The 27,290-nt window shown below is 44.1% G+C and overlaps 1 protein-coding gene across 1 annotated transcript in view; it reads left to right on the forward strand.

Annotated features, from left to right (window-relative positions):
* NOTCH2 (notch receptor 2) overlaps positions 1-27,290 on the forward strand; it is a 140,169-nt gene that overhangs the window by 92,204 nt on the left and 20,675 nt on the right. Inside the window, exons 12-22 of the mRNA XM_045283711.1 lie at positions 1,195-1,305; positions 12,164-12,356; positions 16,695-16,840; positions 18,038-18,151; positions 19,726-19,845; positions 20,689-20,841; positions 22,729-22,957; positions 23,410-23,611; positions 24,483-24,636; positions 25,028-25,212; positions 26,469-26,601. Of these exons, the coding sequence (XP_045139646.1) occupies positions 1,195-1,305; positions 12,164-12,356; positions 16,695-16,840; positions 18,038-18,151; positions 19,726-19,845; positions 20,689-20,841; positions 22,729-22,957; positions 23,410-23,611; positions 24,483-24,636; positions 25,028-25,212; positions 26,469-26,601 (1,740 nt within the window). The remainder of the gene's footprint in view (positions 1-1,194; positions 1,306-12,163; positions 12,357-16,694; positions 16,841-18,037; positions 18,152-19,725; positions 19,846-20,688; positions 20,842-22,728; positions 22,958-23,409; positions 23,612-24,482; positions 24,637-25,027; positions 25,213-26,468; positions 26,602-27,290) is intronic.

Here is a 27,290-nt window from a genome sequence, read left to right on the forward strand (position 1 = left end):
AAAAATAAAAGAGGCAACTAAAAAAAAAAGAAGAAGAAGATTTATCCTGACTTTTGGCACTTACCAGCAGCAATAAGCTATCAAGCTTACACTGGTTGGCACAAATACCTTAAACTTCTGTTTTCAACTTGACAGCTCAGATTTTTCTCTTTGGCAAAGATAGTGTCAGTTGTTTTCTTTGAAATAGTCACTTTACTTTGTTCACTTAATGTCTGCGACTAGCCTTAGTAGTGTCCCTGAGTGGTACAATGAACTATCTCCTTCAGTTGCTAACCAAGAGGTCAGAGGTTTGAGCCCACCCAAAGGCTCTTGGAAGAAAAGCCTGCTTTTCTCTAAGCTTCTCTAAGCTCGGCCATTGAACTCCTTGGGGAGCACAGTTGTACTTCGACACACCCAGGGTTCCCACGAATGGAATTCACTCAGTGACAGCCACTGCTGGCACTGGTACTCTGAATCACTGGGTCTGTCAGTTAGTCATTCTGTCCATTAAAGTGGGGTCCCATGGAAAAGAGCAGGTATTTCAGCTCACAATTCCAACAAGCACGCACCCGCTTCTGGAGACAACTCTACTTTGGCGTGTCTCTCATTCCATGTATACTCAGCATTGTGTTTTCATTGTAAAAGAATGATTTTGACGGCTTCCCTGTGGCCATTTTTCAAATAGTTTTATTGGCATCTAGTTCACCTATCATACAAATTAACTGTCCATAGTAAGAAGATTTGTGCATTCATGACCACATTGAATTTCAGAACATTTTCTTCTCATGCTTGTTGTTGTTGGCTCCCTATTTCCTCCACCCGCCACTGCCATGCTCCAGTTACTGCCTGTAGACCTACCCATCCTGGATTCCATATTGCCGAGGCCGCTCTTGAGTAAAACTGAGCCAGCCAGTGCCTGGTGGTGAAGTCACTGTCTTGATTCATGCTGAGATGTCATTGCTCTTGCACCAGCAATGAGAATGCCAACATGGTACAAGAGGACACTAATAACTATTAATAACAGTGTTATTAAGAAGGTCATTTTGACCTCACAGTTCCCTGGGCAGGATCTGGAGCATCCCATAGAGTCAATGGTCTAGACTACTCTGGGAGCTCCTACTTTATGGTACCCATTGTTGTAGATTTCATAATAAACATAGTATTTGTATTCAGGTCATTATTTATCTTGGTTTGTCTTTGTTTTTATCTTTGCAGGGACTAACTGTGAGATTAATTTTGATGACTGTGCAAGTAGTCCTTGTGTCCACGGGATCTGTAAGGATGGCGTTAACCACTATAGCTGTGTCTGCTCCCCAGGATTCACAGGTCAGTGCTGTCTTTTAATAGGAGACCCACTCATTCAGTCTCTTTGTTTTAGGAGAACGGCGTCTAAGAGAAACTTACCTCCCAGTGTCTCCTCATTTGCGCATTGCTTTATCTCTCTGGAGGTTAAAAGTCTGCTTTCGTGTTTCCTGGATCAGCTTTGTGCTCACAGGACTGTCCCTAAACTGAAATATGGCCTGTTGTCTGTGGCATAGGGTTTCAGACCATATGTTTATTATACATAAAAAGAACCCTCGTCAGCTCATGGGTTTCCTTCTGTTCTTAAGTTGTATCACTTTCAAAGCCAGTTTTGTTTTTCTATGGGGAATGGCCATACTTTTCATAAACTCCCTATGGAAATACTCACTTCTGTTGGGAATTTCTTCTCTGGAGAGTTTGTTGGAACGGCTCAGGACTTGGGAAGACCAACTGAATTTGGCTATCACAAACGACTGTGGCGTGCGAGAGAGAGCAAACCCTCAGCAAGCAAAAGGCAGTAGTTGGCTCTGGATCAGCGGTTCTCCACCTTCCTGATGTCGTGACCCTTAAATACAGTTTCTCACGTGGTGGTGACCCCCCAACCATAAAATTATTTTCATTGCTGCTTCATAATTGTAATTTTGCTACTATGATGAATCATGCGACCCTGTAAAAGGGTCGTTCGACCCCCAAATGGGTCGCGACCCACAGGTTGAGAATTGCATGCTCTGGATGCTTTTTGACATAATTTCAAAAAAATTCAGAGGTGGGGAGGGTCATCACATGTTAAAAGTGACCAAACCCAATTCAGGCCATGTCGAATCCGACTTACAGCAACCCTGTAGGACAGAGTAGCACTGCCCTCTGTGGGTTCCGGAGGCTGCACACCTGTACAGGAGCAGAAAATCTCATCTTTCTCTCACAGAGTGACTGGTGGGTTCAACCTGCCAACTAGCAACTCAGTGCAGAACCCACGACCCCCACCAGGGCTCCTCTGAAAATGGCCAGAGGCTAACCATTATCGTGCTACTCAAAGGGGAATTCCCATTGCTCCCCAAGAAGACTGGGGACACCCAAAGTCTTGTGAGTTATGACTTCCTAGATTATGAACAACTAGAGCATTGTCACATGCAGGCATCCGACTGGTGATCGTCAACCCTTGGCTTGCTGAAGGCTTTCTTCCTTCTGCATGTCGCATTCATTTGCATTCTCCTGATGGACGTAATCATGCCCACTTGAGAGGAATGCCTGTGGTCCACGTTGAATCGCAATAATCTGTTTAGCAGATGACTCATAAGCCTTCATGTCCAGGACTGTATGCTACTGCAGTGGTCAGAGGTATGTTTGTGTTCAGAAACTTGTGACCCTCAGAGTAAGTGGCAGTCAGCTGAATCCATCAGAATCCTTGCTAACCAGGATGAGAGGCACATCATTGTTGAACAGGTCAGGAGAGAATAGGGAACATTCTTTTTATGAAGGACTCATTTTAAGCCAGGCACTAAGGTATATGCCTTTGTTTAGGCTTTCACTATTTGAAAATGCTTCAAAGCTATGCATAATGCTTTCTGTGCATAGGCTTCTTCCAACTTAAGTTCATCCACCAACAGTGGCAGCAGAACATTGACAAGCTGGGTTCCGAAGAAGACGTGGAACAAGGGCTATCATTGTGAATGGCAGTTGGATGCTGAGTCAAAGCAAAGAGTGACGGAAAGATGTTTACATGTACTTCATTGATAGGCAAATGCATTTGACCTGTGTGGACCACAAAACATATGTGGATAACCTTGAGAAGCATAGAAACTCCAGAACACTTCATTGTGCTCACTCGGAACTTGTACGTGGATCAAGTGGCAGTTGTACAAACAGAACAAGGGGAGGCTGCGTGGTTTAATATCAGGAAAGGTGTGCATCAGGGTTTTAGTCCCTCCACATACTTGTTCAATCTGGATACTGATGAAATCATCAGAGAAGCTGGATTATATGAAGAAAGTACAGCATCAGAATTGGAGGAAGGCTTAGTAACAACCTTCAATATGCAGATGACACAACCTTGCTTGCTGAAAGTATGGAGGACTTGAAGCACTTGCTGATGAAGATCAAGGATTGTAGCCTTCAGTCTGGCTTACAACTCAATGTAAGGAAGGCCAGATCCTTACAACTGGATGAATAGGTCACATCATGATCAATGGAGAAAAGATGGACGTTGAACATTTTGTCTTACTTGGATCTGCAATCAATGCTCACGGAAGCAGCAGTCAAGAGATCTACAGATGTATTAGGTAAATCTGCTGCTGCACAAGACCTCTTTAGAGTACTGAAGAGCAAGGATGCTATTTTAAGGACTAAGGTGCATCTGACCCAAGCCATGGTGTTCTCCACATGCATGTGAGCGTTGGACATTGAATACGGAAGACCGAAGAAGAGTCGGTGCATTTGAACTGTCGTGCTAAAGGCAAATAGTGAACGTGCCGTGGGCTACTAAAGGGGAAAAGCAATCTGCGTTGGAAGACGTAAGGGCAGAGTACTCCTTAGAGGCAAGAATGGCAAGACTTCATCTTACATGCTTCGGACATATTGTCAGGAGAGATCAGCCCCTAGTGAAGGACATCATGTTTGGTAAAGTAGAGGGGCGGTGATAAAGAGGAAGGCCATTGACGAGACGGATTGACACAGTGGCTGCATCACTGGGCTCAGGCATAGGAACACTTGGGAGGATAGGGCAGGATCATGCAGTGGCCTGTTCTGTTGTGCATAGGGTCGTTGAGTCAGAGTCGACTCGATGGCAACTAACAATAACAACAACAAGGTATATGCTCAGTGATGGTGTTGTCACTATCATTAATATCCCTATGGTATGGATAAGAATGGAAAAGCTTAGGAAGGTTAACTCAAGTCACTAATGCACTATAGCCAGGAGACCTGCCCATGCCACAGGACCGATTCACTGGGCAGCATAAGGAGTGCCTGTTGTGGTTTCTTCTGGAATCTATTAAGCCTTCCACTGGACCTTCTATTTTTTTTGGAAATGCCAGTGAAATATATTCTCTCTCTTTTTAACATCCAGCAAACCAGGAAGGTCAAGAAGGGAGGACACAGGCTAAAAATATTCTAAAATAAACGGAAGGTGTAGCATGAAACTACATAACCAAGAAATGGAATGTTTTGGTTACTGGGTGGTATACCCTGTTCTGGGAACTGTTTCAGTGTCTGGGACTGCTTTTATTTATTTACTTACTGCCAGCTGCTGAAAACATTAGCGATGCCTTTGGTATATATACTTATGAGCAATAAATGCAGCATTTTATTTGCTCTCTTTTTAAATTTTACTTTGATGGTTATTCTGTTTACTATTTTTACAACAGCTTGGCACCAGAATTTGGTGTTTTTTTAATTTTTTAAACTAAGGTATTCTACTAGAGCTGCTTTACATTTACTGATTGAATGGAGAAGTAAAATATGACATCTTGCTCCTATAAACTGCTCTTCAGTTTTATAAAGCACTTTAATATCCAGTATCTTGCTGAATTCTTATCACAATTCAAAGCATAGATGGCAGTGGTAATGGTGATATGTGTCCTCATTTCCAACTCATAGCAGCCCTCCAGGGCAGGTTGACCCGCCCAGTAGAAGTTCCATTACAGGGCTGTAGAAGATTACAGGGCTGTAATCTTCATGGGAGCAAATCCCCAGGTCTTTTCTCCTGGTGCGCTCAAACCAGCGATCAAGTTAGCAGCCAAGTACTTAAATCATATCATCCTCACTCCAAAAAACGAGGGAACCAAGAGATAGAAATTGACATATCCCTGGTTTCAACTCGTCAAGTCATGTAACTCGTTTGTCAATCCTAGAAGACAGGGAGTTCCTTAACCATCATTGTGGACAGTGGGTAAAATAGTGTCTGGCACAGAGGAAACACTTATTAAATGTTGAATTAATTAACAGGACTTAAATATGGGACTTTTAATACCCAATTCCAGACTGTGTAGGCCGGGCTAAACTATGCGTTCATTCATTAGACATCGATTTATTGATTACCTACTAAACGCATGATCAGCTTCTCATTTCAGTAGTCACTGAGGCCAACAAAGCACATAGCCTTGTACTAGTGAATTATAAAACCTGGTGGAAACTCCGTAAGGAGTAACTAGCTATTTGTTATGGATTAAGTTGTGTCCCCCAAAATTCATGTTGTAAATCTTAACCCCTGTACCTCTGGTTATAACCCTGTCTAGGATGGGTTTTCTTTGTTGTGTTAATGAGGTGGTAGTAGTATGGCGTATGTCTTTTTTTTTTTTTTAGAAAGAGCATATAGAATGTAATTGAAAGCATTGGCCTGATATAAACAACATCCAACTCCCTAGGGCAAAGGCCAAGAATTCTAAAATAATGTGAAACAAAGAAGGAAGGTGACAGATTTTCAACTTTTTCTAGGACCTCAACATAGCTTTCAATTGCCTTCTTTCAAAAATATTCCTGTTGTAAAAGTCATTTCTCAAAACCTTTAGGTAATGTTCACAGCCTCTGCTCTATACTGGTAAGTAGGCTAAGACATCAGCATTTTGAGGTGACAGACTAAGGTTTTCTCCACTGTCCTAGGGTCAGCCCCAACTCGTGGTGTGGCCCCAGCTGTGTCAGAGTAGACCTGTGCTGTACAGGACTTTCAGTGGCTTTTTTAAGTTAGTAGATTTTTCTTCAGAGATGTGTCAGTGGACTTGAACCCCCAGCCTTCCCTCCCCTTCCCAATTGGTAGGGTGTATCCTAAATCCATGTCTTGAGCTATGAGAAATCAGATTAAGGAATTTGAGATGGAGGAAGGAAAATGCCACAGGAAGATCTCTCAGGGGTTTAGGAACAGAGCAGCAAAAAGAAAAGCCCTTCTTCCAGAGGCAACAGACGCTTCTCCAGAGCAAGCACCTGCACTGGAACTTCTGGGCTCCTAACCTGTGAGAAAATCAATCTGCTTGTTAAAGCCACTCGTTTGAAGGTACTGTTGTTATAGCAGCACGAGCTAACGAAGGCACGTTTACTCCACGTAGTTGCCCGCACACAGAGGCACTTAATAAATGTACTCTGATAAGCATAATTTGAAAATTGACTTTTGAAAGGACTTTAAAAGCAAGTAAAGGCAACTTGGGAGGATTGACTGCCAAGAAGATGCTCCCAAAAAAGCATCCAAAGTGAAGACCGTTTGCCTCACTCTCCACCAGATTGTAGGTTGAGGGCAGCTCTGTAGTCTCAGAGCTGCCGTTCATATTTTAGGCAGACATCTGAAAACACTCGAGGCTGAGGCTGAGGAAATGGGATTTTAAAATAACTTGTTAATAAAACACTGAGGAGGGAAACAGCAGCCACTAGCAGATTATGGTTCTTTACCACAAGAACCACCAATAATGGTTTTCAGAGCAATGGAGGGTGAAGAAATGTTCGTACCCATACTTTAAGGGTGTGTGTGTGTGTTTCCTTTGGAATTTCCTGCACTAAATGCAAGGTTGGTCTTTCTTAAATAAAAATACATGTTGAATCTGAATCAGAACATTGTGCTGTTTGAAATTTATAACTTTCTTCATAGCAGTTGCTTGTTGCCACTCATTTATAGAATTATGGGTAATTTAAATCTTTTATATGCTTTGGGAATACACAGTTGAATCTCAATTCTTCAGACCCTATCAAAGCAACTTTCTCAAATAACTGGCACATTTGACTTGATTCAGCTTACAGAAATACCTGTCAAGCTTATTTAAACATCTTTTCAAAAGTATGCTCTTGGGTGTGCCGTGGCCTGTATTCATCTCAGTTTCCTATGTTCTCAGTATCTGCAGTGCTCTGTGATGAGAAGCCATAATTGTCTAGACCAGAGTTTCTCAAAATGTGGGCTTTGGATTATTTGCATTAAAATTTTTTTTTAATTTAGCTTTTTATTCTGATTTGAGTATAAATTTACAGAGCACCTTGGATTTTTATTCAGCCATTCATACACATTTGTTTCATGACATTGATTGTAATCCCCACAGTGTAACAAACAAGCACTCTTGCTCCATCTTCCCCGTTGGTACTGTTTCCTCGCTTCCTTCTCTGTCACCCCTTCCTGCCTTCTGAGCTTTATGCCTTGGAAAATCCTGACCTTTTGATTTCTCATGGCGAGTCGTTCTAAGGAGTACATACCCCTCTGGTATTATTGTTCACCTTATAGGCTTGTCTACTGTTTGGCTAAACGTTGACCCATCAGGATGAGCTTAGTTCCAAGCCTGAAGAGTGACTAAGGGCCATGGTCTTGGTGGTCTCACCAGTCTCTATTTGAGTAGCAAATGTGGTCTTATTTATGATTTTGAGTTTTGGACCCCCATTTTGACCCCCATCCTATTCGGACATTCTGTTGTGATCCCGTGAGAATAGTTGACAGTGATAGCCAGGCACCATCTGTTTCTGGTCTCTGCCTCGTCCATTAGGCCTTTGGTTTCCTCACTCTTCTTTACCCTGGACAGTGAGAGATCCACAGTGACCTTGATGTCCCTGGGACTGTGGTCTTGAGCCTCCAGGCCCAATGCCACATTCCTCAAGGTGTTTGGTTACGTCTAAGAAGTTTGCATACCTTTGCCCCCTGTTTGTTCATTACTTACTTGCATATATTTACAGTATACACACGTATCGTCTGCCAAGCCTACACATGGCCATGAATTTAGTCCCTTTATTCTACTTATACCTGTTCATCTTGCCTGTATGCCTATATGTCCACTCGTACATTAGTGTTTATTACTGATAATGTAGGATTGTGCGTGATAGTATTTACCTTTGTTGTCAGTAACTCTTGTGCACTTTCTGCGTCTTCCTTCTCTGGAGTTATATTGTGCGTGCTCATCAGCTGCTTACTGTATCTTGTCTCTCCCTTCACCCAGATTAATATGTATCTAATGTCTAGTTCAAGAGCCCTGGTCTCACAATGGGTTAAGCACTGGGCTACTAATGAAAGGTCAGTAGCACAGTTCGCACCCACCAGCTGTTCTGGGAGAACCATTAGGCAGTCAGTTTCGACAAAGGTTGACAGCCTGGCAAATCCTGTAGAGCAGGTCTACTCTGTCCTGTAAAGTTGCTGTGAGTCAAAACTCTACGGAAGTGAGGTTGTTTTGGGGGGAGGGTTCTCATCTAGTTAGTGATTTTCCTTTCCCTTCCCTCCCAGCCCTGGTAACCATCAAATTACGGTAAACATTCCTTTGACTTCTTATAACGAGCTCATGCAATATTTGTCCCTCTGTGATTGACTTACTTCACTCATCACCAAGTCTTTCAGATTCATCCACTTTATGAGGTGTTGGGAATTCTGTGTTGTTCTTTAACTCTGCATCGTATTATTCCCCTGTGTATGTTTGTTTCCGTCTCCTTGCTGTTGCGAATAATGCTACAGTGAACATAGGTGTATACATATTAATCTGTGTCCCAGCCTCTACTTCTGTAGGTTGTATCACAGTTCCATTTCCAAACTTTGTAAGGCAGTGCCGCAGTGGCTGCACCACTCTACATTCCTCCAGGCTCTCCACACTCTCACCAGGCTGTGTTGTTTTCTGTCTTACTTTGCTCTCGTTGCTGGGGTGAAATGATATCTCATTGTTTTGATTTCATCTCTAATGAGAATGATTGTGACCATTTCTTCCTGTGGTTGGTTGTTGCCTGCCTGAGCACCATCTTTGGTGAAGTGTATGTTCATGCCTTCTCCCCATTTTAAAAATCGAGTTGTGTGTCTTTTTGTTGTGGTGGTGTTAAGGTTTTCTATGAATTTTTGAGATTAGCCTCTTGTTGAATTTTTCTCCCCAAACTCTTTCTACTCTCCCCAAACTCTTTTTGCAGAAGTCTTTCGATGCACGTGATATTTGATTTTTCGAAGATCCCCCCCCCCACATCGTCTTCTGTTGTTTGTACATTTTTTGAACCATGATTACATGTGATGGTCTTTATGCTGTAAATTTGGGCCCTTACATTTGCTCCTATTTTTTTTGTCTTTGATGATCTTTATTGTTTCAGGTTTTACAAATAGGTCTGTGTTCAATTTGCAGTTTGGTTTTATAGGTATTTTGAGGGACAGATCCTGTTTCATTTTTCTGCACAAGAATATACAGTTGTGCCTTCGCTGTTGGCTCAAGATGCTGTCTTTTTCCAGTTCATAGGTGTCAGTCCTTTGTTGAAAATAGGTTGTCCATGGGTGGATGGATTTACTTCTGGATTCTCAATCCCACTCTCGGTTGTATATGTATGGTTTATATATCTACCATTGTCTATATAACTATATTGGTCTACATATGTGCCACTGTACCAGGACCAAGGCTATTTTGCCTAGCATAACTGTATTAGTATATTTTGAAATTGAGAAATTGGAGACTTTGTACTTTGTTCTTCCTTTTCAGAAGTACTTTGTTCTTCCTTTTCAGAAGTACTTTGTTATCTGGGGTGTCTTTCCTTTCCATATAAAATTAGTGATTGGTTGTTCTATCTCCTTAAAGAATGATGATAGAACCTCATTGCATAGAATGCTGATAATGCAATGCCAATAGCTATAGATTACATTGAATAGTACTAACATTTCCACAATGTAATAGCATGCTATGTGCTACAATTTATGTAAGTCTGTTTTAGTTTCTAGTAGCAGTGTTTTGTAGTTTTCTTTGAATAAGTCTTTTGCATCTCTGGTCAGCTTTATACCTAAGTATTTATCTTTATGGGAGCTATGTAAATTGCATTGTCTTTGTTGATGTAAAGGAATCTGGTTGATTTTTGACTGTTGATCTTGTTCGTACCCTACCACTTTCAAATAGTTTCAGCAACTTTCTTGCTGTGCCTGTGAGGGTTTCTCTGTGTAGATTCATATCACCTGCAAATAGCGGTACTTTTATTTCACTTCCTCCTTACCAATTCGGATGCCTGTTACTTCCTTTTCTGGCTTTCTTGCTCTGGCCAGGACTTCTACTACAGTGTTGAACAGGAGTAGTGCTAGAGCGCATCCTTGTCTGGTGCTCATTCAGAAGGGGGATGCTTTCAATCTCTCTCCCTTGAGAGTAATGTTGGCTGGTGGTTTTGCATATATACCCTCAAACATGATGAGGAAGTTCCCTTCTGTTCTACTCTTCATTTCCAAATGAAATGAAATACTCAGGAATGAGTATTAGATTTTATTAAGTGCCTTTTCCTCACTAATTGGTATGATCATGTGGCTCTTTGGCTTTTATTCTATAGTGGATGACATGGATTTTTTTCTTTCTACAATTATAAGTTTTATTGACATGATTCACACATCATGCAATTCTGTGGTTTCAAATATTAGAGTTGGACAATCACCACCACAGTCAATTTTAAAACATTTTTTCATTATTACACTTTTTTACTATTCGCTCCCTACTTACCCCCCACTTCCCCTGCCAGAACCCTAAGAAGTTATTAACCCAGTAACTATTTCTATAGCTTACCCTATCCTGGATTTCACATTAAAAGAAGTAGCAAAATAAAACAGAAAACCTCAATCAAAAAGAAAGCAGAAAATAGTAAAAACTAGAAAAATTCAAATGGGTAAAAAAGGACAAATAATGAGACGTTAAAATTTAACTTAATTATATATGCGTTAGTCCACTTTCCAGTGAACTCTGCCTGATAGCAAGCCTATTCGTATCCCTGGGCAACGGTCAGAGGGGATTCCCCAGAGACTTAAGCTACGTGAGGATGCTACAAAAGGATTTGGGGCTCTCATTGGCATACACAGCTTTCAACAAACCAGCTGTTCAGAATTTAAGCTCTAATACTGCTCCCTCCTCGTCTTGACATTGCTTCTTTTCTAATGTTATGAACATACTTACATACTGGTATGAATCCCACTTGGTTGTAATGTACTGTGTTTTTAGGTAAGGTGTTGGATTCTGTTGATTGGATTTTGTTGAGGAGTGTTGTATATATATTCATGAGGAATATTGGTCTTTGAATTTCTTTTTTAATGCTGTCTTGGCCTGGCTTTAATAACAAGGTTATGCTTGCTATATCACATAAATTGAGGAGTATCCCAGCCTCCTCTATGTTCTTGAATAGTAGAGTTGATATCAGCTCTTCTTTTGAATGTTTGATGCAATTATCCAGTGAAGTCATCGGGACCAGGGCTTTTTTTCCTTAAAATATGGGTTGCTGGCCCAATCCATCACAAGCTATGATAATAGGCCCTAGGAATCTTCATTTAAAACAAGTGACTTTTTTTCTTTTTTTTTTTTTGCACTTTAAAACTTGGGAGTCACTGGTCTAGAGTGAGAAAGCCTGAACTGTTTTCTAGCTAATCAGAGGACAATCAAGTGTGCTTAGTGGACTCTGGATTCAATACAGAGAACAGATTAATGAAACTCTAAAAATGAAAATGAAGTACCTTCTCTGTTTCACTAATTGAATCAGTAAGTTAATAGTTCAGTCTCTAAGCACTTCAGTTGATTGAGATTTGTAATATGTAGGAATATAAGAGCTTGAATAACTAAGACAGGGAATTCTTGGTAGACCAGCAGAAAGCAGTGGTGAAAAGAGTTTCTCCGAGAGTTCGGAGAATAGCATCTTTGATCACATCCCATAGCTCCTTTTAAAGCCTTGTGAAGTTTCCCCATCTCTAAGGTAAAGTGAAGAAAGAATACCAGTCAAAATGCTACAACCCTGTTCTAGTATTTCATTCATTTCCCTAACTGTTCCTTGATGGCGGCGTTCACGCTTTCCTACCTGGATCTGAGTGCTTTGGTATGCTATGCCTTAAATCCTGGCATTTGGTGACCCGGATCTGTTATGCCCTGTGCAGATGAAGAATGTCCACAGAATATGTCTTGTTCTATGTCTCTTCCCTGATCATTCTGGATTTTACCGAAGTGCCCCCTCCCTGCAGGGCAGAGATGTAACGTCGACATTGATGAGTGTGCCTCCAGCCCCTGCCGCAAAGGTGCGACGTGTATCAATGAGGTGAACAGTTTTCGCTGTGTATGCCCTGAGGGGCCCCACCACCCCAGCTGCTATTCCCAAGTGAATGACTGCCTGAGCAACCCTTGCATTCATGGAAACTGCACCGGAGGCCTCAGTGGGTGAGTAGCTACCGTGTATTCATGGTTTCTTACTGGTCTTTGTCAAGGCAGTTGGGTGTCAGTACTGCATTATCCTGCAGAAACCAGGAATTGGAAACTTGAGCTGTGACTTGGTCGAAGATTTTGGCAGTCTGCATTAAGACCTTCAAAATCACAAATTCACCAGTGGAAATTGGCCGCTCCTTGCTGTCCCTAAGTAGAAAATCCAGGGGGGATGTCTCTCTTACTTAGATGGTCAGTGAGTGTGTCAGCGGAGGAGTCCAGGGTTATTTTATGAACTTAGCCAATTGTGGCTTTTGAACTTACCACAGGATTACGTTTTGAGCCATAATCTAGCCTCTGACCTTTGTGACTGCTTAAAAGTAACTAGACTCAGTTCCACTGCAGTACTTGTGCATGCTGGTGAATTAAACATGGTGCCACCTCGTTTTAGACATGGTCCTGATAAGATATGTATAGTCTGCAAGTCTATCAAGTGCTCTAGTTCAAGTTCAAGCTGAAAAAAAATTAAGACAAGCTCATGAGGGTCAGAGAACAACCTAGAGTACATCCCACCGACATTTTGAGATCGTTTCAAGAACAGATTTGATGCATTAAACACTGCTGACCAAGGAACAGAGAAATTGTAGGATTATACCAAGGACATCAAACACGAAGAAAGCAAAAGGCCTTTAAATAGATATATGGGGGGAAAAGAGAAGATTGAATGCCTATCAGAAGAAACTTTGAAACATGCTTTTGAATGTAGAGTAGCCCACGCAAATGGAAAAAATGACAGCATAAACGAGCTGAACAGAAAATATTAAAGGGTAGGTATAGCTCAAGAAAGCAACATAATAATAATAATAATATGTAATTGATCAAGATTCACGAGGGCAGGAGGGTGGAGGAGGAAGGATACAAAGAGGAACTGGTACCAAGGGCTCAAGTAGAAAGAAAATGTTTTGGAAATGTTGATGGCAATATATGTACAGGTGTGCTTCATACAATTGAATGATGGATTGTCATAAGACTTGTAAGAGCCCCTGATAAGGTGTTTTAAAAAATAAAGCATGGTAATGAAAAGTGCAAGGCCCTGGAGCTGGAAAACCCAAAGAGGAGAGTACACTCAGCATGCCTCAGGCGGCAAGAGCGAAAGATAAAAATTGGAAACGTCATGCTGCGATATTGAGGGAACCTGGTGGCAAAATATTGAATGATCGAAGAAACATTTAAAGAAGATAGAATATACAGAGTCAGAAAGAATTCGTAGACATCCAACCATTTCTAGATTGTGTACGATCAAGAGCCAATGGTATTGAAGCAAGTAGCCCAAGCTACACTGAAGGCATTGAGCAAAACCCAAACGACAGCAACCAAAAGCTCCAGGAATTGATGGTGTACAAATTGAGATGTTTTAACAAACAGTTGCAGCCCTGGAAGCACAGTAGTCTATGGCAAAGCGTTTTTGGACTTACTACAATTTTCTTCCAAGAAATTTGGAAGACAACTACCTGGCCAACTGATGAGAAGAGAGCCCTAGTTGGACTCATTCCAAAACAAGATTTTCCAACAGAATGTGGAAATTATCAAACAATATCAACAATAGCATTAAAAGTACATGTAAGTAAAATCTTGCTAAAGATAATTGCAAATCAATTGCAGCAGTACATTTACAAAGGAACTTAACCATCAATTTAAGCTTCAATCAGGATTCAGAAAAGGATGGGGAATGAGGGATATTATTGCTGACATTCATGGCTCTTGGCTGAAGAAAGCAGAGAATATCAGAAAGATGTTTACTGTTTACCTATGTTTTAATGACTATGCAAAGGCATTTGGCTTTATGGATCACAATGAATTAAGGCAAATTAATTGTTCTCATGAGCAACTTGTAAATCTTCTGAGTTAGTTTATTGTGCCAACCTGGCCAATAAACACATGTGGGGTTAATTGAAGGGCAGAGGGATAAATGGCTCAGTGAGCCTCGCCTTTCTAGTTCTCGGGTATCTTGTTTTCTGATGGTCGGACCAGGCTGCCTTAGCCAGTTCCCTGTTGTAGCTGGCCAGGCTCACTTCCTGCAAGACATTCCTGAGAAGAAGCCACATGGACCTACTCCAATGCAGTCCTGGTTATTGTACCACCTGTGTGAAGACCCCTGCCAGTGCTGAGATGTTTACACATTCGCTGACTCGGCTTTCCTCCTGCAGTCGGCATCATTGCGTCTGTTTTGTGAGATGGAGGAGGACTTGGTGGACTGGTGTTGGACATTTGGGTCAATGGGTTAATGTTGGACTTGTGGGCATGGGCAGCACTGGGTTGGGATGTATTCTTGATGTGCATTTGCCCTTTATATAAAACTCTCTCTTCTGCATGAGTTTCTGTGGATTTGTTTCTCTAAAGTACCCAGACTAATACATCTTCCAAAGGAAATTGTTCAAACAAAATAAGGGGATAGTGAATAACTTAAAGTCAGGACGATATCTGTCAGGCTGAGAAAATAGTCTGAGAAGCTGAACTATATGAAAAAAAAATTCAGCATCAGAATTGGAAGAAGACTCATTAACAACTTGGGATATGAAGTGGCCTTGAAGTACTGAACTGTTGAAGATAAAAGACTTCAATATACATTATACCTCAATATAAAACAAAAATCGTCACAACTAGGCCATGATACACGGAGAAAGACCCGAAGGCCTCTAGGTTTCATTTGACTTGGATCCACAATCAACGTGGGAACAGTAGTCAAGAAGTCAAGCAACATATTGCATTCAGCAAGTCTGCTGCAAAAGACCTTTTTAAAGTGTTGAGAAGCAAAGATTTCACTCTAAGCCTTAATAAAGGTGCACTGACCTATACATGATATTTTCAGTTGTCTCATAATGCATATCAAAGCTGGATAGTGAATGAAGAAGGCTGCAGAATCATTAATGCCTTTTAATTATAGTGTTGGAGAAGTACAAACAAAGCTGTCTGAGAAGAAGTACAGCCTAAATGCTCCTTAGAAGCATGGATAGCAAAAATACATAAATAGCATGGATGGCAAGACTTTAGCTTACATATTTTGGACATGTTATCAGGAGGGACCAGTCCCTAAAGAAAGATACTATGTTTTGTAGTGTCGAATATCAGAGAAAAAGAGGACGGTGCTCCGTGAGCTAGACCGACACAGTGACTACACCAATGGGCCCAAACATAGCAACTAGTTTGAGGATGCTGCAGGACTGGGCAGGGGTCCATTCTGTTGTGGATAGAGTCACTTTGAGTCAGAACTGACTTGGTGGCCCCACCGTCAACACAGACAGAGTTTGTGATGCTTTGGCAGTTGAGTTTCTAGACTCACAGCTTAGGACCTCCGGTTCCATTAAGTAATTATCCTCTGCTTGCTTTATGAGAGGCCTCTAGGCACTCCCATTTGCTAAACCACACCGGTGAGAGAAGGAAGAGAGTGCTTAAAGATAAATGGGTAATGAATGCGTTTCCAAAGTTCTTTTTTTCATCCCACACCTTCTGCCTTTTCCATCAAGCTCTCTAGACAAGGAGACTTGGGCCTCCCATTCACAGAGCATGTTCACTTGGCCATCACTGGATGTATTTCCAATACTTTCCCTTGTGTTCCTTCCTTTGCTCACTGCCAGTGCTTCTTCCCAAAGTAGGACTGTAGGTCAGGACACAGCATAGTTCAGCAGGCAGCCACCCCAAGTGTACCTCAGACTAGCTTAGAGTCCTTCGTACTGACATTTTCTGGGTGTCTGATTTATATGGGAAATAGGATTTCCAAAGTAAACGCTGAGATTTACTATCTTTTATGTCTAAGAAAAGAAGCTATGCAAGTTTATCCATTCTGCTCCCCTCAGATAGGCCCAACATTGTTGTACAAACTACTGTTTATATATGAAATCATGAATATCTCCAGCATTTTAGTGAACCAGCTAAGTAAGGTCTCTGTACTGAATGTAGGGGGACCCACATAACTTCACACCATGGGCACGGTGAGCCGCGTACAGGCTTATAGAAGAGTAGACATGAGATTGACCTGTGGACTTTTATAAGAAACCGGGGTCGGGGGAGGGCACCGTGGTTATGCGTTGGGCTGCTAACTGCAAGGGCAGCAGTTGGAAACCACCAGCCGGCTCCTTGGGAGACAGACGGGGTTTTCTACTCCCCTAAAGAGCTACAGTCTCAGAAACTCACAGGGGGCAGCTCTGCCCTGTCCTGTGAGTCAGCTTCAACTCCATGGCAGTGAGGGTGAGTGTGGCCGCTTAGCCCCCCTTGGCTGTCCACCAAGTCTTCATTTCTCTCTGTGACTCAGCCTGGGCAGACAGACCTCCCCTGATGGCAAGTTTTCTCTTCTTTCAGGTACAAGTGCCTCTGTGATGCCGGCTGGGTCGGCAGCAACTGTGACGTGGACAAAAATGAATGTCTTTCTAACCCATGCCAGAATGGAGGAACTTGTGACAATCTGGTGAATGGATACAGGTGTACTTGCAAGAAGGGCTTTAAAGGTGAAAGCAAAAGTACATGTGTCATTGCCTCCTTCCTGGATGCTTGCTACATAACTCGCTTCTTAGTTTCCCTCTCCTTTTGCCCATCATTCGTACAACAAACAAGCTGCAGTAGATAGCATTTCACCTCTTAGCCTAGCAGAGAGGCGAGCTTTGGGAGTAGTATTAAAATAAGTGGCTAAGATTTCATTTAGAGAGCTTTGACAGATTTCCTGGGGAGGGTATGGTTCTATGATAATTCATAAGAGAAATGTGGGCATAGAAGGAAAAAGTAATGTGCTCACTTTATTTTGTAGTAGTGACAACAAAGGAGAATCCATTTGTTCAGAATGCTTTCAGCAAATCTTATATACTGAGGCAGTTTAGATACGGAGTCACCTGGAAGGAGCCCTGGTAGTACAATGGGCCATTCATGGTTTTGCTAACCAACAGGTTGGCGGTTCAAACCCTCCAGGCACTTCTGGGGAGGAAGATGAGGCTTTCTGCTCCAGTAAAGACGGACAGTCGTGGAAACCCTGGAGAGCACTTCTGCGCTCTTGCTCTGCTCTGGCCTGTAGGCTTACTGAGTTGGAATCAACTTGACGGCAATGGGTTTCATTGTCTTGTAGAAAAGCATACAGTAGAAAGCATTATGTAAGATCAGTATTTTGGGTTATCCCAGTTGTATTTGTACCATGAGTTCGCTATTGGAAACTCAGAGAAGTGTGTAGGGTGCTTGGTGGCTGTGACCATTTAGAGGCAGGTCGCTAGTCCTTGCTTTCAAGGCACCTCTGGGTTCAGATTGGCGACCTTTTGATTAGTGGCCGAGCACTGGAAGCTGAGTGCTGGACCATTTGTGCCACCCAGGGCCCTGTGCCACTCTGTACAAAGGGCGGCCTGCTTTTGGATCAAGCAGCAGACTTTTACCCTTTGGGACCCTTTCTGTCCTTTATAGGGAAAGCATTGTCATCACAAGTGCATTGGGCTTTGGGGACATGGGAATGTACTGTTGTGGTTTGCTGCCTGACTGTAGGCCAGGGTCTTGTCAGTGAAATGAATGTGTAGGTGTCCTGGTGGCCAGAAGAAATTAACACACTGTCTGAGGGGTTTCGTTGTGCCCAGCAAGACCACTGGTCTGTGACTGAGATAATGAGGAGGCTAGCAGGAAGTATCACACCGTTTTATTCAAACCGCCCCCCCCTTTTTTTCTGTCTGCAGGTCATAACTGTCAGGTGAACATTGACGAATGTGCTTCAAACCCATGTCTGAACCAAGGAACCTGCTCTGATGACATAAGTGGCTACACTTGTCACTGTGTGCTCCCCTACACAGGTGAGTCCTGCAGGTGCCACACCGGGACAGGCAGACACGTGCCTTGCCAGTCAGACTGAGCTTCAGTGCCACTTGTCAGTGAGGCGATGACAAGATTCCAGGGACTGGCTCTCCCAGCTGCTCTTCTTGACTCATTGATGGGGTTTTGAGTTTTGAGAAAACATTGCATCCTCCCAAGGTACAAGTGGTGGGGAACCCCGTTTGTATCCTTTGTACTTGAGGGTACAAAGTGCTGAGAGTAGTGATTTTAGATGATACATATGGCTGGATATCCGAACGCAGCTGATAGTTTAGTCCAGTGATGGCACCCTGGCCTGTGTGTGTGTGGGGGGGGGGGGGGGGGCGGCGCTGGGACAGTCCATGCTGCCCGCAAAGCAGATACCTACACTCTCTCCGGATGGTGGACTGCACTACGAAAGTTTCCGTTGCCAGGGAGGTGCTGAGTAATCTTATTTTTTTCTGGAAAGGGGGCAATGGGCCACATAAGTTTGCGAACCTGCACTTTAGTTTATCAAATAAATCTAGCATGACCTGCACTTGTCGTCGTTTTAGTTGCTTGGTTTCAATAATAAAACAACTACTATGTATACCAGGGGCTGCAAAAAGTTTGTGGGGAAAGTTCCATTACCGATTCATTCAGGTTTTCCATGAACTTTTAAGGCCCTCTCATATGGATAATTTGTGATGTACCAGGTGTTTTTATACTCCCTGAATGTTTTCCTCTAGTTCACATGAAAACATTCCACAAAGTAGATGTTTCTGTCATCATTTTATGCATGAAAAGAAGACAAAGACCTGTGACTTGCTCAAGGATAGGGACTTAGTGTGAATTTTCTCATTCTCAAGAAAACCCCTGTGAGTTATGTTATCTTCTTATTCCTATTTCACGTACAAGGAAAGTTCGAAGACAAATCACTTTCCCGAGGTCACATGATTAGTAGTGGCAGATATCAGAGCCGAGAGTCCAAGTGTTGGAGATGCCTCGGTTTCAAAAGCCTGTTGAGCACTTGGCTGTGGTAATGGTCAGCTGCCGTTCAGTCGACTCTAGTCACCTGACACGTGGCTGAAGTCGGACTGCTCTTGATAGTTGGTGTAGGCGAGGCCATTGTGTCCGTCCATTTCATCAAGGGTATCCTTCATTTTCACCGACCACCTACCTGATCAAACAAGATGTGCTTGTCTGGCAATTGATCTTCCCTAACGGTGTCTCCAAAGTAAGTGAGCTGACTTTTTGCCATTCTCACCTCTAAGGAACATTGTAGTTGCATTTCATCTAAAGTGGATTTGTTTGTCCTTTTGAATAATCCATGGGATATTCAATAATCTTTGCCAATGCCACACTTCATATGCATCAGTTCTTTTCTCTCCCTCTCTTCACTGCCCAGGCTTTGTCATTGAAAATGCTGTGGCTTAAGGCAGACAGTCTGTACTCAACAAGGTCTTTAAAACTTGAGTGAGGCTTGCCTGGTGTAATAAAACATAAGGCACAGAGGGAAGGCCTCATGTGGCAGCTGCCTCTTAGTGCGGTCTCCTGGGGATGTTCTCTGTCATAAACTCTGCCAATTGCTTTACAGGCAAAAATTGTCAGACTGTATTGGCTCCCTGCTCCCCGAACCCTTGTGAGAATGCTGCTCTTTGCAAAGAGGCACCAAACTTTGAGAGTTACACCTGCTCATGTACTCCTGGCTGGCAAGGTAACAGCAGTGGGGTTGGAAGAGCCTAGGAAAATGCATTCTGAACCGTAAACAAAGTGATCAGGTTATCAGATAACAGGAAGCCTCTGATCTTCTGTGAACTATCCATCCACTTCAAGAACTGACCCCGAGAATCTTATATAGGAATTGCTCACATTCCCAACCCAAACTCACTACCATTGAGTGGATTCTGACTCACAGCCCCCAGTTAGGATAGAAGCCCTGTTAGTTTTCGAGACTGTAAAGCAGTGGTTCCCAACCTTCCTAATGCCGCAACTCTTTAATACAGTTCCTCCTGTTGTGGTGACCAGCACCCCCCAACCATAGAATTATTTTCGTTGCTACTTTATAACTGTAATTTTGCTACTGTTATGAATTGGGCGACTCCTGTGAAAGGGTCATTCGACTCCCAAAGGGGTCGCGACCCACAGGTTGAGAACTGTTGCTGTAAATTTTCGTAGGATCAGAATGCCTCCTCTTTCCCCAGTGGAGTAGCTAGTGGTTTTGAACTGCTGACCTCGCAGTTAGCAGCCCACTATACCGGTAGGGCTCATTACATAGACACTCCATTATCCAGGTCTTTGGAGCCACCTAGTGGCTAGAAGACTCTAACCCAGCAGCATAGTCTCAAACCAGGGTGTTTCATAGGAAATTTGGGTCCTTTGGAAGCAGTTTCCCCAGAAGGTAGAGAAGTCTTCGTGAAACTCCCCGAACCAGGAGACCGACCAGGATGTCCCGAAAGCAGCCCCATGCACCCCAGCTACAGGCCAGGCTACCTACCCATAGATATGCGTGAGAGCCAGTTTCCATAGGTCGAGCCACTCACTGCCCCTGTGTTTCTAGGTCAGCGGTGCACAACTGACGTGGACGAGTGTGTCTCCAAGCCCTGTAGGAACCATGGTGTCTGCCATAACACCCCAGGCAGCTACATGTGCGAGTGCCCCCCAGGCTTCAGTGGCATGGACTGTGAGGAGGATGTCGATGACTGCCTTGCCAGTGAGTAATGCCAGCTAGCGCCTGCGCCCTAGCAGGCAAGAGAATGCACCTAGGGAATAGGTGAGGAGGACTCCTCCGCGAGGCGGCAGGGGCTCTTCTCGGTACGCATACTGGCCGTGCAGGTCATTGCTCTCGTGTCTTGAATATTAGTGGGGCTTGTGCTGGGGGTTTTGGTTTGGTTGGGTTTTTTCCCCCCTTTTCAAGCTCGTGTCTTTAAGAATTGAGACAATGGCAGGGGCAGTTCCCCCTGTCCTATTGGGTGGCTATACATTGAAGGGTGGCTATATGTTATAGGGTGGCTGTATATATATGGTAGTGGCTATATGTCGTAGGGTGGCTATACGTTGGAACCTACTCTAAAGGAGTGAGGGTTATTTTTAATATGTTTGGGTAGACTGTAGAATTGGTATCATTTTTTCCCCTCAAAGATATTATAGAGTGCACTCATGAAATAAAAAAAAAAAAGAATTGAGACAATGGGATCTCTTTTAAGCATTCTCCTATTAAATCCCATACGTTGAAGAGGTGGGTGGGGACACTGCTGAGATCAGCTTGTTGTCTAGGCGGATTTCTTGAGGTATAATTGACATCCAGTGCACTCTCTCTGTATGAAGTATACAAGTTGACAGGTTTGACACAATCTCTGTGAAACCATGGCTTCAAACACTCTACCTCTGAAGTTTCCCCATCCCTTTTGTAATGATTTCGTTTTTGTTTTTTCTGTGGCTTTCCCTCCCACATCCTTGTCAAGGACCTACCCTATAGATGAGCTTGTGGTTTTTGACAGTTATATGTAAATGGAATCATACAATACATATTCTCTTTTGTTGTACTGATTTCTTTCAACTAGTATATGTTTTGAGGTTCATTCATCCATGTCCTTGTGGAGATATATCACGAGCTCATTTCTGAGAATTGTTCCATTGTGTGGCTAGACAAGTCTTTAGTTGATGAACAATGGGGGCTGTTTTCCAGCTTGGGGGGTACTACACATATAGCTAATATGAAAGTATGTTTTTGTGAGCATATGGTTCTGTTTCTTCGGAGTGAATAGCTAGGAGTGAAATGATTGAGTCATGGAGTAGCCATGTTTTAGATTTGTAAGAAATTCCCAAACTGCTTTACTAGATTTGGTACCATTTTCATCTCCACTAGCCTTTTTGTAAGAAGCAGTGGAGAAACCCCGCACTGGTTTCAGTTCCCAGCCAGTGCACCGCCACTGCAGCCGCCGCTGCCTGTCAGTGGAGGCTCGAGTATTGCTGTGATGCTGGTCGAGTTTCAGTGAAGTTTCCTGACTAAGACAGACTAGGGAGAAAGACCTGGAGATACACTGGAAAATCCACCAGCAGCAACCCAGTGGGTCACAAGAGTCTGACCCCTTTGCCCATGGCGTTTCTCTGAGCCAGGGCTGCCTGACAGCAAGCATCGTATGAGGGTTCCGTTGCATGACCTGCGGGAACACTTGGCTTGAGCCCTCATTCTCGCGTTAGCCCCCAGGCGGGTTCATCATGATATTCCTTTGTGGATTTAGTGTGTACTTCCCTATTTGCTTATAACTCTGGTGTTTGGTGTGTTGGGGATACATACTTGATTTAGAAAATTTTAAAGCTAAGAGTTATGAAAATTGTAAGTATATGGGAGACCAGTACAATGTCTGTAATTCTTAATATTACAAAATTGTTAGAGGAGATATCATCAAGGCTGATCCCATGTAAAAAGGAGGTTACTGAGCCAGCAGATGCCAGTGCATTCATTTCTGCAAATGGAGGACTGGGGGAAAGCCACACTCTGTATTGCCCTCTGTGTGACTTGGCTCAGGCCACTCACCTTTCTGGGTCTAAGGTAACGCTGCTGTGCCGAGCTCTGATTCTCGTGTGTGATCCTTAGATCCCTGTCAGAACGGAGGCTCTTGTGTGGATGGAGTCAACACTTTCTCCTGCCTCTGCCTTCCGGGTTTCATTGGGGATAAGTGCCAGACAGACATGGATGAGTGTCTGAGCGAACCCTGTAAGAATGGTGGGACCTGCTCCGACTATGTCAGCAGCTACACCTGCAAATGCCAGGCGGGATTTGATGGAGTCCACTGTGAGAACAACATTGATGAGTGCACCGAGAGGTGAGCCCCCATGGGTCCAAGTGCAGTGTCCTCTGGGGAAAAGGAGCAAGGGGGCATGCCATGCTGGGGTAGTAGGGGCAGGGAAGAGATGCCCACTTGGGTTCCATGTCCACAACCATCACCCATTTCCTGCCCACTAGGGTCAGAGGTTGAAAAGCATAGTGGGAGGAGGATCATCCTTTTCCACGTGATCCCAAACCCTCTTTATCTTTGCAGACTTGTCAGTGCTCTCTGATCTGTGGGCAGCTTCTTGTTTGATTTTTGTCAAGGAGTGTGCTCCGTTCTTTCATAATGAAATATAGGGGGAAACCTGGACAACTTGCCCTCCTCTAGGAATCTCGGGCGAGTTCAACCTTCTGCAGACGCCCAGGTCTCCTGGGAACATTTTCACATTCCAGAACCTCACTTTCCCAGGTCACAAAACTGATGTTGCTTCAACGTTTGCTCCTTAGCTCCTGTTTCAATGGTGGCACATGCATCGACGGGATCAATTCCTTCTCCTGCTTGTGCCCAATGGGCTTCACTGGCCCCTTCTGCCTCCATGAGATCAATGAATGCAACTCTCACCCATGCCTGAATGAGGGGACGTGTATTGATGGCCTGGGGTCGTACCGCTGCTCCTGCCCTCTGGGCTATACCGGGAAAAACTGTCAGGTAATGACCTTCCTCCCCACCTGCTCAGCTCTCTCACAGTACCTGAGCCTTAAACATCATTCTTTTTTCAGAGAGAATCAATCCCCTCTAAAAGAGAAAATTCTAGTTTCCAAGATATCCTTGAAATAAATCTAGATAACTTCCTACTAGCTGGTAAATTGCACAGTGGGGACACTGATAAGATTCTAGGGCTTCCCAAGCATAATAAGATCGTTAAAACAGACTTACCAAGAACAGCTGAAAAATAAGCATGTGGAGTCGATATATCAGTTCCCTCTACGGTAGGGACACAGAAAGAAAGTTAGCAATCAGAATAATCATTAAAGAACAGGTGCACAGATAGGGAGCCTGGTGCTAAGGCGGCCTGCTTCTGGGGCGGGGCTTCCCCTGTGGCAGGGCAGCTAGCTTGCTGCCATCTGCAGGAAGGTTGGCATACAGGGTATGACTTAACTTACTGGGCTACCTCACAGTCCTAAACATCGATGGTAAGAACTTTGAATAGCAGGACTAAGCAAAACACTTGGCTGTTTGGATGCTAACCAAAGGGTTGGCGATTCAAGCCCACTCAGCAGAGGGACCTGTTGGCCTGTCTTTGAAAGGTGCAGCCTCGGGAGTTCCACGAAGCACAGATAAGCCCAGACACACACAGGGTCTCCAGGAATCAGAGCCAACTCAAAGGGAACTTCAAGATAATAACAGGAAGGGCTGTCCGGACCTGGGAATGAGGGCCTAAAGCTTAGATAGGAGCTTTTAAATTACTATGTGATTAACTATTGTGCTCCCCTTGGATTCCTTGAAACGCCCTGTAACTTATGGTTGTCGTTTTCGGGGTTCGGATCTTGATGTGTGCGCACCCCTGCCTCTGTTCCAGACACTGGTGAACCTCTGCAGCCAGGCTCCTTGTAAAAACAAAGGTACCTGCGTCCAGGACAAAGCCATGTTCCGGTGCCTGTGTCCCCCAGGATGGGCTGGTGCCTACTGTGACGTGCCCAGTGTCTCCTGCAAGGTGGCAGCCTCCCTCAGAAGTGAGCTCTGCCCCCGTGGGTTACGGGTCATGAGGGACCAGCACTGCTTAGGGGCGAGGGTTGCTCTGGCAGGAGAAGATAGTAGTGAACGGCAGCCCTCTGAGCAAAGGGTCGGAGATGCAAGGTGAAGGGGCAGAGGTGGGTGCTTAGCGGCTAACCAAAAAGTCAACAGTTCAAACTCACCAGCTGTATTCCACTCTCAGGGTTGGTTTGTTTCAGCAGAAATCTGGCATCGAGGCGGGTGAACTCCAAAAGAATAAAATTTGACATGTTGACTGGCTTAGAGTCGCTTGCTCGTGACTCAATTCAATCCAACCCTGACATGTACCATGTGCCCTTTTATTTTCTGCTGTCCTCCCCCCGTGCCTCCCCCCTCCCCCCGGTTTTCCAGGAGTGCCTCTCAACCGCCTGTGCCAGAACTCTGGGGTATGTATCAGTGCCGGCAGCACACATCATTGCCAGTGTCCCATGGGCTACACCGGGAGCTACTGCGAGGAGCAGCTGGATGAGTGTGCGTCCAACCCCTGCCAGCACGGAGCCACCTGCAGTGACTTCATCGGGGGCTACCGATGCGAGGTGAGCCAGACTACGGGCATGTATCGCAGAGCTCTTAGGACACTGAGAGTCTGCCAAGAATACTAGTGTATTGTATTTAGTACCAAGGTCTTACCTTTACAGCTTACAGATTTTTCTCAGTCCCCCTTACCAATCACTGTCTTACTGCCTCCCTAGGAAACAAGTTAACACAGTAGAATTCTAGTAAGCTATTTTTATAGAAGCCTGGAACAATCTCTCCCCTCAGGGGCTCCCTTTTTGGGTTCAGCGCCAACATTCATCACAGAGTGGAGAAGCTCTGGTGACATAGTGGGTTATGTCTTGGGCTGCTACCCGCCAGGTCAGCAGTTTGAAACCACCAGCCACCCTGGGGGAGAAAGATGAGGCTTTCTATTCCCGTAAAAAGTTAACAGTCTCAAAAGTCTACAAGGGCAATTCTACCCTGCCCTATAGGGTCACTATGAATTGAAATTGACTCAGCAGCGTGACTTTGACAAGTTTGAGCCCCACCCAGTGGCCCTGGTACGTGTCTGGATAGCAGTTGAAGTAGGAGTGTGACCACTTTCAGGGATATATCTTTGACCCCTGTCACCTTTGTGGACAGTCGTTGATGAGTCCACTTAAACATTCTTCCAAGAAAATGCTGCTCAACCTGTTCTACTGGTGCCGTGTAATGTGAAGATGAGGAAGTACAGGTCCTTAGAAGGACCGGTCATGGTCCTCAGGGACGTGGCACTGGCTTTTTAATAACCAGATAGGTAATGATTACAGCAAAACATTAATAAAACTTAAGAGGGATGAATTTGATACCAATTCAGGGACCCACGCAACACTGAGAAAAGCTTTATTTCCTGATCACAGCCAGTCAGCCACACCTCCCCCTGCCCCTGATCTATCCCAACCAGGGTCCCATGTGTGGACCATTTTCTGAACCTGGAAATGGAGAAATGCAACCTCTTTACCACCAACCCCAGGTTTGCCTGACTAGGTCAGAAGGGTTCTCATCGCATACAAAGGAATATGCGCTTTTTTACTGAGGAAGTTCATTTACAGGAAGGAAAAAGTTTTGTATAAGGATTACATTTTTTCTGGAAGAGGACTAGGTAAACGCTGACAAGCCGCAGACCGACCTGCACAGAATGTGGTGACCCCAGAGAAGAGAGCTAAGACCCCAGGAGCTAAGAGAGTGGGGCACAGGAACATCTGGGTCTCCCTTGCTCCACTGCCATTTCCCATCCTGGTCCAATGTTCTGTGTCCCTGTGCTTCTTCCTGGCAGTGCGTCCCAGGGTATCAGGGTGTCAACTGTGAGTATGAAGTGGACGAGTGCCAGAACCACCCGTGCCAGCATGGAGGCACCTGTATCGACCTCGTGAACCATTTCAAGTGCTCCTGTCCGCCAGGCACTCGGGGTATGAAGTCCGCCTCCCCTATCCCTGTAACTCCGTGCTCACGCCAACGATCTTTTTACAATGAAAGACAGACAGACAGACAGGCTGCATTCTGAGTCTTTCGTTCCATAACTGGTAATTCAATTAGTTTCCACACAGATCCCTCCCCACTCCCCTCCCCCGCGACCAATGATGCTGACTTTATCAGCCTGTTTATAGCTTCTGGATTTTGGCTGCTAGTTAGCAACACCTTGCACACACCAAGGTTCTAAAGGAAGCATCCATGCTCTTCTTTAAGTACTGGCAGTGCGTCCCCTCTGGCTAAAGATTTGTCCCAACACAATCTATTGATGAGTTACTCTTTCAGCCAAGGGTTAGAGATGGCATCTTCTCAGACTCTAAATCCCTACGTGTGTGTCAGTGTCTTCCTTTTCATGTGAGTGTGGTTCTTTTGTTCTGTTAACTCAGCAGTGCCTCATGTTCTACTTACTAAGGGCCTTCTTCTTCACGGCTTTCTGGAAAACGACTTTCTCCTTTAGCTTTAGAATCAACTTCCTACTAAAAATACTATTGGCATTTTTTTTAATTGGAGTCACTAATTTTGTGAATGAGTGCAGAGAGAGCTGCCATCTCTGTGATGAGGAGTCTTCCTGAATGAGTCATGTGTGTCTTTCCATGAACTCAAGTGCTCTCGTGGCTCTTTAAGCACC

Source organism: Echinops telfairi, unplaced genomic scaffold, assembly GCF_000313985.2.
Source record: "Echinops telfairi isolate 266 unplaced genomic scaffold, ASM31398v2 ScPeMD7_7466;HRSCAF=8504, whole genome shotgun sequence".
NCBI lineage: Eukaryota > Metazoa > Chordata > Mammalia > Afrosoricida > Tenrecidae > Echinops > Echinops telfairi.